At 46.0% G+C, this 15,508-nt stretch overlaps 1 protein-coding gene across 5 annotated transcripts in view; it reads right to left on the reverse strand.

Moving 5' to 3' along the window:
• Nucleotides 1-1,889: 1,889 nt before the first annotated feature.
• SLC35F4 (solute carrier family 35 member F4) overlaps nt 1,890-15,508 on the reverse strand; it is a 116,405-nt gene continuing 102,786 nt past the window's right edge. For 3 of the 5 annotated variants that reach the window (XM_068192093.1, XM_068192095.1, XM_068192094.1), the window contains 5 exons: nt 12,116-12,335; nt 6,034-6,159; nt 4,749-4,941; nt 3,377-3,466; nt 1,890-2,342 (listed from right to left, as the gene is read on the reverse strand). In XM_068192093.1, coding sequence (XP_068048194.1) covers nt 2,101-2,342; nt 3,377-3,466; nt 4,749-4,941; nt 6,034-6,159; nt 12,116-12,335 — 871 coding nt within the window. In that variant the 3' untranslated portion in view covers nt 1,890-2,100. Of the gene's footprint in view, nt 2,343-3,376; nt 3,467-4,748; nt 4,942-6,033; nt 6,160-12,115; nt 12,336-12,524; nt 13,809-15,508 lie in introns of those variants that run through there. The other 2 variants (XM_068192097.1, XM_068192096.1) reach the window with 2 other exon arrangements.

Genomic DNA, 15,508 nt, shown 5'->3' on the forward strand with positions numbered 1-15,508 from the left:
TTCTTCACCTTCTTCTCCATGGATTTGGGTGGTTTTGTGTAATTGGATAAAAAAGTCCACATTGCAGCCATGGGTGGTTGGTTATTGGGTTAAAAGTAAAAATAACTCAGGTGTCATTTCTTAATTGGACAGTTTATCCTTAAAAGGCCTTGTCGAGAGAGAGATGGGGCTCCATTTTTAATTTGTTAGAGTGAAGTGCTGTAGAACTCAGGGTTTGTGAGACTGTAACAGAGATAAGAACTAACAAACATCTGAGTCCCAGCAAGAAACACCTTCTCACACATTTAATCCTGACCCTGGCAAAAAGAAGCAAAGAATCCACACTATTCCAACCTGAATCATTCTATGAACATCAGGGTGCTCTGATGCAGGGGTGCTCTGCTCAAGCCTTCCTTGCTGGGATCACAGTCTTTTTAGCACCCTGTGCCCCTGGCCATGGAATGTGTCGAGCAGGGGAAAGCTGACTCAAACCATGGGATTTCACACAATTTTCCCTGCAGAATTCTCAATGAGGTTCTTTGCAGGATCCAGTCCCAGGCCTGACGACGCTGCCATGAGGCTGCTTGCCAAAAAGTACTCAACGCATGCTGAAATGAAAGTTTTGTTTTCCCCATGTGTTCAGTTTGGCAGGAGCTAAAATTTCAGTGAAACACATCCCCAAAACTATCTAGCAATGTAAATGAATGTATCAGCTCCAAAACTGTGGGGAGAGGCCAAGCTGCCATGTGCTGGGTGCTTTCAGCCCATCAGTATCTTTATAAATAACTTTTTTGGAACATGTTTTGTCTGTCTCCTCTCAAAAGCAGCAGACCTGGAGCTGTAAGAGGCTTGTGTGTACATGCAAACCTTACACCTCTGGATTTAGGGCACAGGGGACAGTTGGTTGGGTTGGTTTTTGCAGCTCTAATTCTCCAGCCATTTGATGAAAGAGCCCAAGTTTGTGGGGTTTTTTTAAATCACACATGTATTTTTCTGCTCTGCTGGCTGCAAGGAACAGTTTAGACATGGACATTAAAAGATTTAAAAAACATCCAACAGAAGAGTCAAATAAAAGAGTCAAATAAATTATTATTTACATGATTTTTTTCCCTGGCAGAAATGCCATCAAAAATACCCCTAAATACTTTCTTCTTGGTTTTATTCTTCCTTTAAAAAAAAAAAAAAAAAAAAAAAGTTTGTCTGCCTATCAAGTGCTCTCAAATGAAGACAGTCTGGAGTGGTCAATCCCAGGAATGCTGTAAACCAGCCTAAATTACACAGCAACAGGCCTAGGGAAGGGATTGGGAGGTTGGTTGGTTTGATTTGGCTTTTAAAAGATTTTTCCACAGTAGAGGTTAAGAAAAAAATTCATTTGTCCCAATGCTCTAGAAAATAGGAAATGGCACTTCCCAGGGACAGCAATGGCAATCCAGGGTGTTCCATCTCTCCTGAGGCTTTTGTAGCTCAGCTGGGAGTGCAGCTTTTCTGGGAGAAAACAAGGTAAATAAAGCTATTTTTTGCTTTACTAAAGGCACTCAAATTCCAGCACCACTTCTAGAAATGTGGTTTTGGAAGGAGGCACAGCTCAGTGTGGTCTGGGAGGAGAGGCCTCACCCTCTGCACACCATGGAATATTTATTCTGATAATAACTGGGAATATCGATGCGAACATCAGAAATTAATTCTCCAAAATGCCAGGAGAGGTTTGAAATGCTTTTCTAAAACTGCTACCTCACTGAAAGGACCCTTCATTGAAAGTAAGTCAAGATGTTAAATTTTGAGATTTACCTGGAAATATCCAAGATATGTATCCTCCAAAAAGGCTCTACCTCTGCCAGCAAAGAGAGATAAACGATGTAAACTTGATCCACATTTTAAACTCACCAGCTCAGAAAGACAAAACTTAAATGTTTGTTTATTACAAAAGATTTTATTGCAGTTATTTACACCCGTTCCTTGTTAAGTGTATAAATGTAAACATTTAGTATAGATGTACCTCTCTTATCTTACAGTTCATCCCCTGCTCAGGTTAGATGACATTTTTTGAAGCATACAGGTGGTGAGGAAAGTTAAGCTATATTCACAGAATATACATCTGCCTGCAGGGAGAGTCCTCCAGCCCTACGCCAGCGGGATGGACACTGTCCCGTTGGCTCTGCTCCTGCTCCTCGTGTGGACGCTGGATTCCGTGATGTCCTCGGAGTGATCCTCACTCTTCTTCTCCTTCAGGCTGTTGATGAACCTCAGGGTGATCTCGTCCCACTCCTCGGGCAGCAGCATGAGCAGGAACCCGATGCAGATGATGATGGTGGCCCCCAGCCGCACCACGCTGAAGATCATTTTGTGCTTCAACAGGTCCACGGCTGGGAGGAGAGGAAACAACAACAGAATCAGAACAGCAGCAGGATGGACGATGGCACCAAGGGCAGCCTGGCATGTCCCTGTGACCCTCTGTCACACTCTGGGTGTGACCCTGGCTGTGGGGCTCTCAGGTCTCCCTGAGCTTTGACCTGACAGTGCAGTGCTGGAGGTGCCACAGCCTCCTCGGTCCCTCACTGCCTTGTGCAGGATCTGAGGAAGCCTGGAGGGGTTGGATTAAGCCTCAAGATTTCCATGGTGAAGGGTCTGTGAGGGAGCTGAGGTGGCTCAGCCTGGAGAAAAGGAGGCTCAGGGGGGACCTTCTTTCAGCCAGGCTCTGCTCCCAGGGAACAAGGGACAGGACAAAGGGAAGAAGACCCCAAGTTGGGACAGATTGGATATTTGGAAAAAATTCTTCTCTGAAAGACTGGTAAGGCACAGGCACAGGTTGCCCAGGGCAGTGGTGGAGTCACCATCCCTCACAGTGTCCAAAAAATGAGTGGACATGGCACTTCACTTTATGGTTCAGTGAGCACAGGGATATTTGGTTGAAGGTTGGACTCAATCATCTTGGAGGTCTTTTCCAGCCTTAATGAACCCGTGATTCTGTGATTTCTGGGACAGAAGGCACTTTATGGTAACTCTTTTATCCACAACAGGCTGCATCAGCAGAGCGTTCCCTCAGGCTGCAGGAACCAGGGATGGGGAGAGAGCAGCACGTGGGCCAGAGAGCTCCAGGTGCCTCCAGGCCCAGCCTCCCAGCTCCACAACAGCCCCCACAGCACACCTGAGCCCTGGGGCAGCCTCCCACAGGCATGGCTTCACAGCTGCATTCCCCTAAAACCAGATCCTTCCTGCTGCTCAAACCCCCAGGAGCGATGAGGCTGAGGAGACCGAAGAGCAGAGAGCTGTTCAAGAGCAGAGGTTGTTGAAGACACGACTCTGGAGTAAATTTCCACCCAACAAATTACTTAAGCGATAAACTGCTTTCTGAGTTCCCAGGGGCTCATTTTGGCAGCAGCAGCTGTGGCACTGGTACCTGCATTCCCAGGGACGCTGAGCACGGTGCCGATGGAGATCAGGATGGGGTAGGTCAGCACCACCCCAACATTAACCAGGATGTTGAAAGCTAGGGAAAAACAGAGAAAATAACACATGAAAATGGGGGAAAACACCAGACTGCGACATTTCTCCTCCACCTAGACCCTAAAGGGACAATATGTGATATTGAGTATCCACACAACAATGAGGGAGTTGTCACAAAGTGATTGATTTTGGGGGTTTTTTTCTATAGGAACATAAAATTAGGGGAAATTCTTCACAGGGGAAAGGGGAGGGCTGAATGGCCTTTCACAAATCGTAATACTGAGGTTATCATATTCCATGGCTTTGCACAGGCTTTAATCAGGTACAAAAAACCTGGTCATTTGTTGTTTTGGGGTTTTCTTTCTTACATGGCAGCACTCCCAGAGAGCTCCAATTTCCTTGAAAGATTAAAAAAACCCTTAAAGTTCGCTTAAGTTTCTTTAACTTTTCCTTGAATTTAAGTTTTTGGTCACCCACCACCCAGTCCTGCTGCTGAGTCCCCTGCATAAGGTTGGGTTTATACACTCGGGGTGACAAATTATCCCTAATTTTGGTCCCCTAGGAGCTCACAGGGCAGCTGCAGTTGTGGTTGGAGCAGCTCAAGGTGCTCACAGCAGCTCAGCTGCCAGCCTGGCCACATCTCAGGACGGGATGGGCAATGACATTCTCTTTGCTTCCATTTAATAAACACGTAGTGAGACAAAAACCTCTTCAATTATGGAATAAAAGAGACTTCACCAAAGGAAAGGATGTTGTTGTATGTGGAAATGAAAATGCCCCGGGGCTGAATCCAACAGATATTTTGCTGGCTCAGAAAGAGGGAGCCTTATGTGAGCCCTGCCCAGAGCCTGCAGCAGCCCCAGAAAGGTGCCCCAGCACTGGGGGTGCCCCTGTCAGTGCACAAACATCCCCCAGGAGCTGACTGGGAACATGCAGCCCTTTGAAATGGGATTCAAAGCAGTCAAGCTGTGCCAGAGACAGGGGCGTTGGTGTTGAACTATGGTAGGGATGAAAAAATGGGCAATTAGTAGCGCTGCTTCATGTTTACTCCCTGCTATTACTGTTAATTATTAATTATTATCAATTATAACTATGCTTACATATCAATTATTAATTGTATCTCAATTAACAGTAATGTTTCATGAAGTGTAATGAAAAATATGAATCATTTCTAAGGAGCACCAGTTTGCACTGGGACCAGAATTAATCTGTGAGGGAGCTCTGCTGCTTAAGGGGACAGGGGGAAATTGTTTGTGTCCGAGGCCAGTTTTATATAGGGTTGGGGTGAAGACCTAGAAAAAAAAATAAATTGTTTTATCACTTACCTAACCAGAGGCCAGCTACTCCACACAAGTAACCCCACGGCACAGCAGAGAAGGGGTACCAGTACTCCACTTTTGTGAAGTAGAGGATGATGGGAGTGATGGAGATGAAGATGAAGTTGAAGAAGCCCAGGGTGGACACGAAATGAGCTGCTTCCCCAAAGTTTGCACTCCCAAGAAACATTTTGAACAAAACCTGGAGAGGAGAGGAGAGAGGAGGGGTTTAGATTCCATGCCTGTCATGGAAGCACTCCATTCCCCTGGGGAAGAGTGGAGCAAAAGACAACTTGGCACTGCCTTTTTCCCTCACAGGAGTCTTGCAAGGGGATCTTTGGTGGGATTTCTGCCCTTTCCTGTGTTTTAGCTCCATGTCTTTGCCACTGGGATGGCTGAGTCTGTATAACAAAGCTTTACACAAAATGCCATGAGGAGCAAGCGTAGAAGAACGCAGGAAAAACCAAGAATAAACCAAGAACTCAAGGACACACCATTCATGCAAAAAGTGTAGAGGATTTGGGCTGAGTGTGGCAATGCTGGGATTTGGGAGGAGACTCCAGTGACTTCCACAGCATGACCCTGCTGTGAGAGGAAAACCAGCCTGGAAGGGCTCACTCTGTGAGAACCTGTCCTCTATGAGCCTCAATTCGTGAACTTTGAGTGACTTTTGAAAGGCCACAACAAATTTATGAGTGAGATGAGCGAAGTTTAAAGCTGCAAGGGCAGCTTCTGATCCCGCCACAACCCACTCCAAACTTTACACAGGCAGCTGAAAACAAACCCAGCCACGCTCAGCCCAACCTGCTCCTGAGACACAGAATCCCTGCCTTTCCCAGCCCTCACCCTCCAGAGCAGCCATTTCTTCCAAGCAGAAGGGTTTCTAATGAACCAGGGCTCCGAGCCCAGCCTGTGCCAGGGAGCCACAGGGCAGACCTGGGATGAGCTGTCCACCCTGCTCTCCTCCCTGCTGCACGTGGAAAGCCCCTTTGAAAGCCCCTTTGAAAAGTGTTGACAAACTCTTTTTGTCATGATTTAAAAATTATCTCAAACTTCTCCTGGCGTGGCAGTGGAGACTTCATTAAAGGCTCATCAAGAAAAGCCATTCTGGATAATTGGCAGATGACAACTAATTACCCTCACGGCAGATTTCCTGACATTGTCACAACACGAGTGACGCAGGAGCGAGGAACAGAACAAAACATTTATTTTACAGCGATTCTCTTTGTATTTGTGTGTTTTTAACAGGCAATGTGAATGAATTTAGGAGTGCCAACCAACAGCTGTGACCTACCTTATAGAGTGCAGACGTGGAGGCTGATCCCACGGCGTAGGCCACCCCGATAATTGAATCACCCTGGAAACCATCTGCATATGCCATCATTACAATTCCTGTGATTGCCATTATTGCTGCCACTATCTGCACAGACAAAGTAAAGCAGTGTAAAGCTGAGATCATCACTGGGAGGGGCTTCTCATGTGTGTCATTACCTGGAGCTTTCTTGTTTTCCCTTAAATAGGAAAGATTGTGAAGCAAAATGAAAGTGTGTGCACTGACAGGGATGTGGATGTACAGCACTGCAAATTCTGCTGGGGCCTACTGACAGGACATCCATCCTTACGGATTTTGTCAGCTAAACATCCACCTTGGAGAGGCAACTGCAAGATCAAGAAATTGTAAGGCATCACAATCTACTGTACAACAAGAGAAATATTTAGCAAAGCCACTAATTTGACTAGAAATGCAAACATTACATGGCCAAACAGCCTGGAAATTTAGTCCAGTGGAATGAACCCTGTATTTTGGAATACCAGGATACCACAGGGAGCTCTTCCAGCTGTTTTGGCTGTGCCCTTTTTTTGGACAGATATGACTGAATTTTTTCATGGAGCTTTACATCTGTGCTTAGGTTTTTGGCCTCATTTGAAAATCCCAGGGAGAGCATCTAAGGAGCTTCAAAGAAAAAGAACAGGAATCATTAACTACACCACATCTGAAATCCTGGGTCTTGAGTCCAGCAACCTTAAGGAAGTGGTAGGGAGCCCAAAGTGTTTTACTCTTTTAAAAGAATAATTCCACCTAATTGCCCTCAGCAGGTAAATGTGGAGTGTGAGTTTCAAAGACACGGAATACCCAACTTCCATGGAGTGTTTCCTGAGCCAGTGCACATCTCCTGAGCCGGCACCAACATGACATGGGCACTTTGCCTCTTGAAAACACCACTGAACTTCCTTTAAGAAATATTTAGCTCTGGATAAACCTAAGCTTCAGCCCACAGACTTCAAAGACTTCATCTCAATCCAAACATGTGCCCTCATGTAAAACAGCCTTTCAGAGCTCACAGTTTTGCCAAGAGTCCCAGAAAACCACTGACACTCATCCCAGGCAGATGTGAGCCAGACTGAGGCCCTAAGCACAAAAAATCCCACAAAATAACTTCAGCAGAGCCAGTCAGTAAAGCAAAACCACATTTCAAGGGACACACAGGACAGGGACACATGACTGACTCAGGTGAAGCTGTTCCCACACAGGGGACAATGGGGAACCCAGAATCACCTCCCAGGGCAGGGCCAGTCTCTGAGATTCCAGGTAAAAATGTCAGTGCTCCTAAATCCCATAGGCATCCAGGCCAACATCTTCCCAGGAAAACTCATCTCCTGGGTGCAGCTTTGAGTCCTTCCCCCTCACCATCAGCCCTATTTCACCAGTCCTTGAGGCACACAGGTGCCCCCTCACATGGCAGTGGCTGTGCCAAAGTCACAAACCCCACTGCACGTCTGTGTCCCACCTTACTTCCACGTGAAACACCCCAGCTCCACGACACAGGTCAGCAAAACCTGAAGGTACCACTGATACTCCAAATTCACCATGAAATGGAGCTGAAATCCAGATCCCCCAGTGCTGTGGGCTGGAGTCCCCCCAGTCTCTCAGTGGTGTGGTGAGATCTGGGAGGGTTTTAGTAGGAGGGGATCAGGAGGGTCCCCCCTTTTCCTCCCCAGGATAACACATTCCAGCAATGGGACCATCCTGGGAGACACCACTCAGAAGTCCCAGCCTCAAAGCAATGCCCAGTGACAGCCAGGACCCCTCAAACATCCACAGCCTCTCCTCTGGGTGGTGCAGAACCCCCCTGCCCTGACACACTGCCTGGCTGGATTCACCTCAGGCTGCCCTTCCCATCCCGCCCTGCACAGAAATTCAGGATTTCAGCTGTCAGCTGGAGGATTTCCAGCAATGTGTCAGTCTCAGAAGGCAAAACAAGAGTCCAATGTAGTAATGCCCTCCTTCCAAGGGCAAGGATAGAGATTTAACTCTTGGTGCCCTCACTGCTCAGTCCTTTCCTTGTGTCAGTGAAAATGAGTAGATCCATCATCCCCTTTCTTCCTATTGTGAAAAACTCATTCCCAGTCTGTCTAAACCAAATTCAGAGAGCCAGATCCCTAATTTAATCAATTATTTATAAAGCCAAGCACTTTTTTCCCCCCTGAAACGACTAAAATGATGGACACATGGAGCATCAACACCTCCTGAGACTGAAAACAGCAAAAACATTATTTAAATTTCATGCTCAAGGCTCCTCTTGCATGTTACATACCAGGGCATCAGCACAGCTGACCTGTGCCTGCCTCAGGTGTTGGCTTTAGAAACCTGAGCTCACATCTGCAGGCTGCTCTGCAAGGTCACAGGGAAGCAAAGGTGGCTGTCAGTTCATTAAACGAGGCTTTTAATTAATGGAAGAGCATATTAACTTTCTTTTGGAGCCTCCTAAGTAAGAAATTAAATTAGCTTGCCTATTTTTTTCCTTTTTTTCCTTGAAAGAGAGCAAGGCCAACCAACAGTTTATCAGAAACATTTTTTTCTGTGTGGAGCACAGGGGAAAATGAGGTGTAAAGAATCACAGAATGGTTTGGGTTGGAAGGGAACTTAAAAGATCATCCAGTTCCAACCCCCTGCCATGGCAGGGACACCTTCCATTAGACCAGGTTGCTCCAAGCCCCATCCAACCTGGCACTGAAAACATTCACAGATGGGGAAGAAACCTCTCCCCAGGCTGAATTCAACATTTTCAGGGGAGAAAAATGTCCCCAAACTACTTTGTACCTACCCAAAAAACAGTGATTCAACTCCACACCTGAAGCCCAACTAAGGGCTTAAACATGCAAACATTTAAGTAGGTGTCTAAATCCAAGCAGCAAAAGCCATCAGAACTCCTCAAATATGTAAAGTTTTTAAAATATTTGTGCTTGCTTGGAGCCAAAGCTTTCTGGACTTGCCAAAGTGTAGCATGGATTAATTTGAGAGAGAGATGTTCAGCAGTGTTCAAGCAAAGGTTAGGGTGCAGGCAGGGGTGGTTCTGTGTGTCCTTGCCCAGGGCAGGAGGTACTTCAAGGTACCTGAGCTCTACCTGCTCTACTTTTACAGGTAAATAGAACCAGAGAATTGTTAGGTTGGAAAAGACCTCACTGAGTCCAGCCCTCCTCCTAACACTGCCAGATCCACACTAAACTATGTCCCCAAGCACCACATCTACACATTTCCTGAACACTTCCAGGAATGGAGACCCCACCACTTCCCTGGGCAGCCTGTTCCAATTCCTGCCAACCCCTTCTGTAAAGAAATCTCTCCTAATACCCAACCTAAACCTCCCCTGGTGCTTTTCTGTCTCGGGTGGGTGCTACAGCTTCCAATGCACGATGGCACGTGGCTCTCCCTGCAGAGCACACAACTCTGGTGCCTCAAACACAGCCACAGCAGCTGAAACGTTGTGTGCAGCCCTTCTGCAGTTATCCAGTGCTCCCACAGGTGGGACTGTGCCATTCCACAGGGTGGTCAGCAAGACAGGTTTGTCTTTAGATGTGGCATCTAAAAATCCAGCCTGGCTGGCAGATGCTTTCAGGTGTGCAGGAAGGGTGCCAGGGGATCACAGGGATGTCAAACAGATCCCACATGCCCGTGGGCATCTGTGGCCAGTTTGGGGACCGCTGCAGCCACACTGGGCTGGCAGGGAGCTGGGAATGTGCTGCAGAGCCACTGCTGTCCCAGGCACTACTGAGGGGTTTGGAACACAAGCCCTGTGAGGAACGGCTGAGGGAGCTGGGGGTGCTCAGCCTGGAGGAAAGGAGACTCAGGGGTGACCTTATCACAGCTCCTGAAAGGTGCCTGTGCTCAGGTGGGGTTGGGCTCTTTCTCCAGGCAGCACTGACAGAACCAGAGCACACAGTCTCAAGCTGAGCCAAGGGAAATACAGGTTGGATATCAGGAAAAAGTTTTTTACAGAAAGGGTGATAAAGTTCTGGAATGGCTGCCCGGGGAGGTGGTGGAGCCACCATCCCTGGGTGTGTTTAACAAAGCCTGGATGTGGCACTGGCTGCCAGGGTTGAGTTGGGGTGCTGGGGCTGGGTTGGACTTGAAGATCTTGAAGGTCTCTTCAACCCAGTGATTCTGTGAATTCTGTGAATCCCCACCTCGATGCCACCTGGACGCGCCCAATGGCCCCGGAGCTCTGGGGCTGAGCTGAGTTGGGAGCTGAGCTGAGCTCCTTGGAAAAGCTGGCTGAGCTCCTGGGTGCAGAGTTTTTCCACAAAAACATGGCTCAGGGTATAGGATTAGACCTTTATTTCTTTTCATGTCCTTGCTGTCCAAATAACCCAATTCCTGCTGCGCTCCGAGGGGCTGCGGGCGAGAGCAGCTGAGGCACTCAGAGCACAAAAAGCTGGGTCTGTGCTGCTCTCTCAAACACCCTCCTGCGTGGTTATGAACATAATTAAGTGTTATTCTGTCAGGAGAGCTGCTGGAAAACACTGTGAATTACCTCTCCAGCAATGGGCACCCAGGCTCTGCCAGTGAGCAGTGAAATCCAGTTTATGTGCAGGATTTGCTGCTCACTTTTCCCTCCAGGTTTTTCCTGTGTGAACCCCACGGTGTTTACAGAATTCATACTAATGCACATTTATGGCAACCTTTTTTAGTCAGTGAAAAATAAATAATAACTGAAACCAGCTTTTATTTCTAGGTTTCTTTAACAGAGCAGGCTAGGAGAACACAAGAGCTATGCTTGCTCTGCCAGAAAGATGCCGCTTTGAGATGAAAATTAGCTTAAAGGGTACAAAATGCTCAATCTTTTCAGATGATCAAGGGGCAGAGGGGGGTAGTTATTGTTCCTGTTATTTCTGTAGAGAACTGAGGGGTTTACCCCCTGTTTATTCTTTGAGTCAGTCAGTGGGCTGAGGGTGGGTCACATTCACCTGATCTTTCTGTATTTTCAGCTGTGCATCAAATAGATATCCAGGTCTCTGGCTTTACCTTCAAGCACTGGCTCACCTCCTCAGCCTGGCAAGCACAGTGTTCTGCTCAGTGTCCTGGTGGCTGCTCCAAAAGCCAGATGAGATACTGTACAACAGGATGTCTTTTCATTTCATTTCTAAACCCTCTATCACACTATTAATTAAAAAAAAAAAGAAAAAGCTGCTGTGCCCATTTTCAAAAACCAAACCGACTTGAATGAGCATCCTGATCCACCAAGCTTTCCATGGAACTTAAATCCAGCTGCTGCTGGTCTCTTCTGGTGACAGCCACCACACCTGGCCCCAGCCAGTGACTAATGAAGTTCAAGGTTTCCAGTAATTCAGTCAGGACTGTGCCCAACACGACCTTGAGCCTTTTCAGAAGGGAATCTGCACCAATGAACTTAGCAGAAATCCTCACTACTCCTCATCCAAGGTGTGAAGCCAAGAATTTAAATTGCTGCATGTTGGGAGATGTGTGCATGGAAAATTACACAACAAGTTTGCTTTCCCCAGATCCAGGGGCATGACATTTTGTTCGAGTTCTGTTTTAAATTTTTGCAGGTCCATTTTACTGTCAGTGAGTCCTGAAACACTTCAGTACAAAATGCACCTCCACACAAGAGGGCTGTGTTAATGTTAAAGCAATTTTTACACATGCACATGTAAACGTGTGTGTGGAAAGTGACAGGGTAGCACAAGAAATAAACATCACACACTGCAAACATCTGTCTGTCCAAACAAGGAATAAATCTGCTTTAGTTAGAACCTAAGCATTCATCACTAAGTTTAAAATAGAATTAACCAAACTTCAGCACAATAAGCCAAGACAGAATAGATTTATATGAAACTGGAAGTTCTTCTATTGTAATTGATCAAGTTACTCTTGGCTGTTAATAGCTCCTTGAAATTGCCACACTGAATTCTGAGGCCTCTAACTGATCCTGAGGCTGCATCATAAAACTAAATGAGAAAGGTTTTCATGGTGTGTCTACGCCCCAGTGCAGCAGTGCTGTGGCAGCACCGTGGCTGATGGGTTTAAGTGCAGTTATGAAAACATGAGAGAGTGGAAAAGGAGGCACGTTCATTACCCTTGCTCCCATGAACCTGTCTTTGAGCACAATCCAAGAAAGCAAGAAGACAAAAGCTTTGTTACAACAGAACAGGGCGGAGACGTCCGTGGCTGTGAGCTTCTTTAAAGCCAGTAAATACAGGTAGTTAGTCAAAGTCCACAGAATAGAAAAGGGAGCAGTCCTTTTAAGAAAGAGTTTCAGCGTCAGACCATCTTCACCAAAAATCCGACTGCATTCCCTACGGAAAGAAAAGAGTTTCAGTCTCAGCCAGGGTTTTCCTTAGCATTCACTCCAGCACAACATTCATTAGGCTTTTATCCTGCTTTTCCTAACTACTCCACACGCCCAAGAGAATCCATTATTTAATTCACATAGGGAAAACAAACCACCATCTTCTTAAAACGGCAATTTCTCAAGAAGAAAAGACGTAACTTACCTGGAATAATCCTGTGCTACAATAATCCCAGGGACTCACACACAGAAATGAAGGTTATCTATAATGTTCTGACAGCTCCCAGACTCTGCCTTCAAGGCCATGAGCACAGGGATTAGAATCACCATTTTTTTCTCTGCAGCTTGCCAATTTTCTTCTCTTTCTGCATTGCTCCAAGCCCTGTTTTTGTTCTTACTGAAATATATTTTTATGTATGGCCAAGGAAGCTTTAAGAACTGCCTAAAGATACTCAAAAAGACTGCCAGACACAGCGTGGTGGGGAAGGGAGCCACCAGGCAGTGGGAGTGAGCCAGGCAAACAGGAGTGTGAGAGAAGGAAGGGAAAGAGAGGGGAAGGTGTTTAACAGCTTCTTTTTATTGTACAGTGAAAAGCTGTATTTTCTGGGAGACATTTCCTTGAGGATTAAATTGCAAACAAAACCCCCAGCTTCCCAAGCACTGTGTCCCACGCAGCTCAAGTGAGCTGTTTGCTTCTTTGGGATTTCAGGAATCTCTGCCTTTCTCAAACTGGGAAGGATGTTTTTTAGCAACTCTGCACTCTTGGTTGAAGGTATTCCTGAAGATATTCCCAGTGGGCTTCACTTCTTGGCATGGCAGGCACCCTGGCACTGCTTAAAACATGGGAGGTCCCACAAGTGACCCCAAAAAGCAGTGGAGTGAACCAAGGTACCCTCAACCTGCAGCACATCCTTCCATGGAAAGAGACATGGAGAGAATAATCCAAATGCCCTGAGGCTCCAAAGTGCTCACAGCCAAACTTGGCTGTGTTTGGAAGATTGCTAACACACTCTTTATGCAGAACTAATTGGCAACTTGAAAGATTGAGCTGCAATGTGATGTCAAAAATGTATGTTATTTGGGGGTGGTGGGGGTGGTCTGATAACAATCCTGATTAGGAAGACAAAATTGTTTTCAGGGCCCCTTAACCATTTTTACTAATTCTTGGGAATTTTGCTGTTAAAGACATCACAGGTTTTTACTCTTAAGATTGGAAACCATCACTCTCATTTTGAGGAAAGTAGAATAATAATATCTATGTAAGAACTGAGATCAGCTACATCTTAACCCAAATGGTTTTATGATTCTACTTAATAACCACTTGTTTCTTGATGCCACTAAGACAGCCTGGTGTACAAAGCAGTCATTTCTGGTAAAAATAAATTCCATTCTCAAAATCTCTGTATGCAGGCTGGTGGATTTGCTAATTATCTCCTTCACTCTACTTAGCCTCAATGCTCTCAGGAGTCCTATTCACCACAGATAAGGATAAAATGTTTAAAATATGAAAAAGAACAGTTACTGGTGTGCATCATTTATCTGAGATATAAAGCAAACAAATTAATGAAGCAAATAAATTAATGCCTAACTTTGCAGGCTTTTGTAACTCTGATTTCAAACAGGAGTCAGAGGTGAGAAGTTTCCCTGTGTGAGAAGGGACTCACTGGCAGCACTTCAGTGTTCCTTGACATGCAGATATAGCAGTTTACCTTTATTTTATATATATATATATATATATATAAAATCAATATAGTATACATATGTAAATATAAATGTAATATTATATTATGTAAGATTACATAGTCAATATAATATTACATAATAAATACAATATGATTACGATAATATAATAAATATAATATAATATAATATAATATAATATAATATATAGTATAATATAGTTAATATACTATGTTATTGTATAATTTATATTATATTATATTATATTATATTATATTATATTATATGACACCACAGCCATGGTGCTCCATGACACCCCAGCCAGGGTGCTCCATGTCCTGGCACCAACAGCCCTGCACTGTGAACTCCACACCTGCGTGGTGGGAATTCTGCCAGCACTTCTGGGGCACAACTGCATCATTTTAAGTCCAACCTGCCCCAGGGGCTGTCAGGATCTTAGAGGAAAGAAGCCTGTGCTGTGTTCAAACAAGGCAGAAAGGTGCCTGGGCTGCCTCCAGAAGTGCACAGCTGGACCCAGATGCCAGAACGGGCCAGGTTTTGTTGTCCTGCAGATCCCTGGGATGTCTGCACACAGCCAAACCTGGAGCAGAGTCAGGAGGATGGATCCAAGTGCCCTGACAGTGTGAATCCTCAGAGGAGGAAGGCTCAGTGGTTATTCCATCGTTCTGGGTCAGTGACCTGGGAGAGGCAGCTGTGGCTGCCCCAGCAATGTCACCTGTCTCTGAGCTCCCAGAAGCGGGGGGAGGGATGAGCAGAGATGCAGAGTCAGGAAAAGAATCTGGGAATACTTTGCAGGCCCCAGGCAAAGGGCTGTTTAAGCAGGTGGAGGGGCCTCCATCACACACAGCGATGACCAGACAAAACAGGGGCTGGAGGTTCCTCAACTCACAGTGAAGAAAATACAGCAAAGTCTCTGACAGGGTCGGGCTGAGTGAGGCAGACTTGATGAATTCACCCCTGTGCCTAGGAGAGCTCCATGAATAATGCTCAGTCAATGAGGAGCTGGGAGAACACTTTATTTTCCCAGTCAAATTGCCTGAGGCTTTGTGAGGGCTGGTGGCTCAGTGGTTAACTCAGCCTCTTTGACATGCAACTAAAATTAAACTTGCAGGAGTCTTCAGACATGGCAGTGATTAAAACCTTGGGCTCAGGAGAGAGGGCTCCCTGGAACCCTCCCCACACAAATAATGCTGCAGGCTGCTGACTTAGAGGCACAGACATATCTAGGGGCAGCTGACCCTGAAACTACGACACAAACTCTTTCCAAATGCACAAGAAGTCTATTTAAAACCTGCCCTCTAACACAAATAACTCTTTTTACTTGCAGGTAGTCCTCAGCTCTGGGCAGCGTGCCATGCTCTCAGGAATTACAGCACCTCAGGCAGTCGTGCAGCTTTGCCTCTGGCACCCCCCAAATAGCTCATGTGCCCTCTCGGATATTCTGATGCCAAGCCCTGCACAGGAATGGGTTTGTTCCCT

The sequence above is a fragment of the Anomalospiza imberbis genome, chromosome 6 (assembly GCF_031753505.1).
Source record: "Anomalospiza imberbis isolate Cuckoo-Finch-1a 21T00152 chromosome 6, ASM3175350v1, whole genome shotgun sequence".
Classification (NCBI taxonomy): Eukaryota; Metazoa; Chordata; class Aves; order Passeriformes; family Viduidae; genus Anomalospiza; species Anomalospiza imberbis.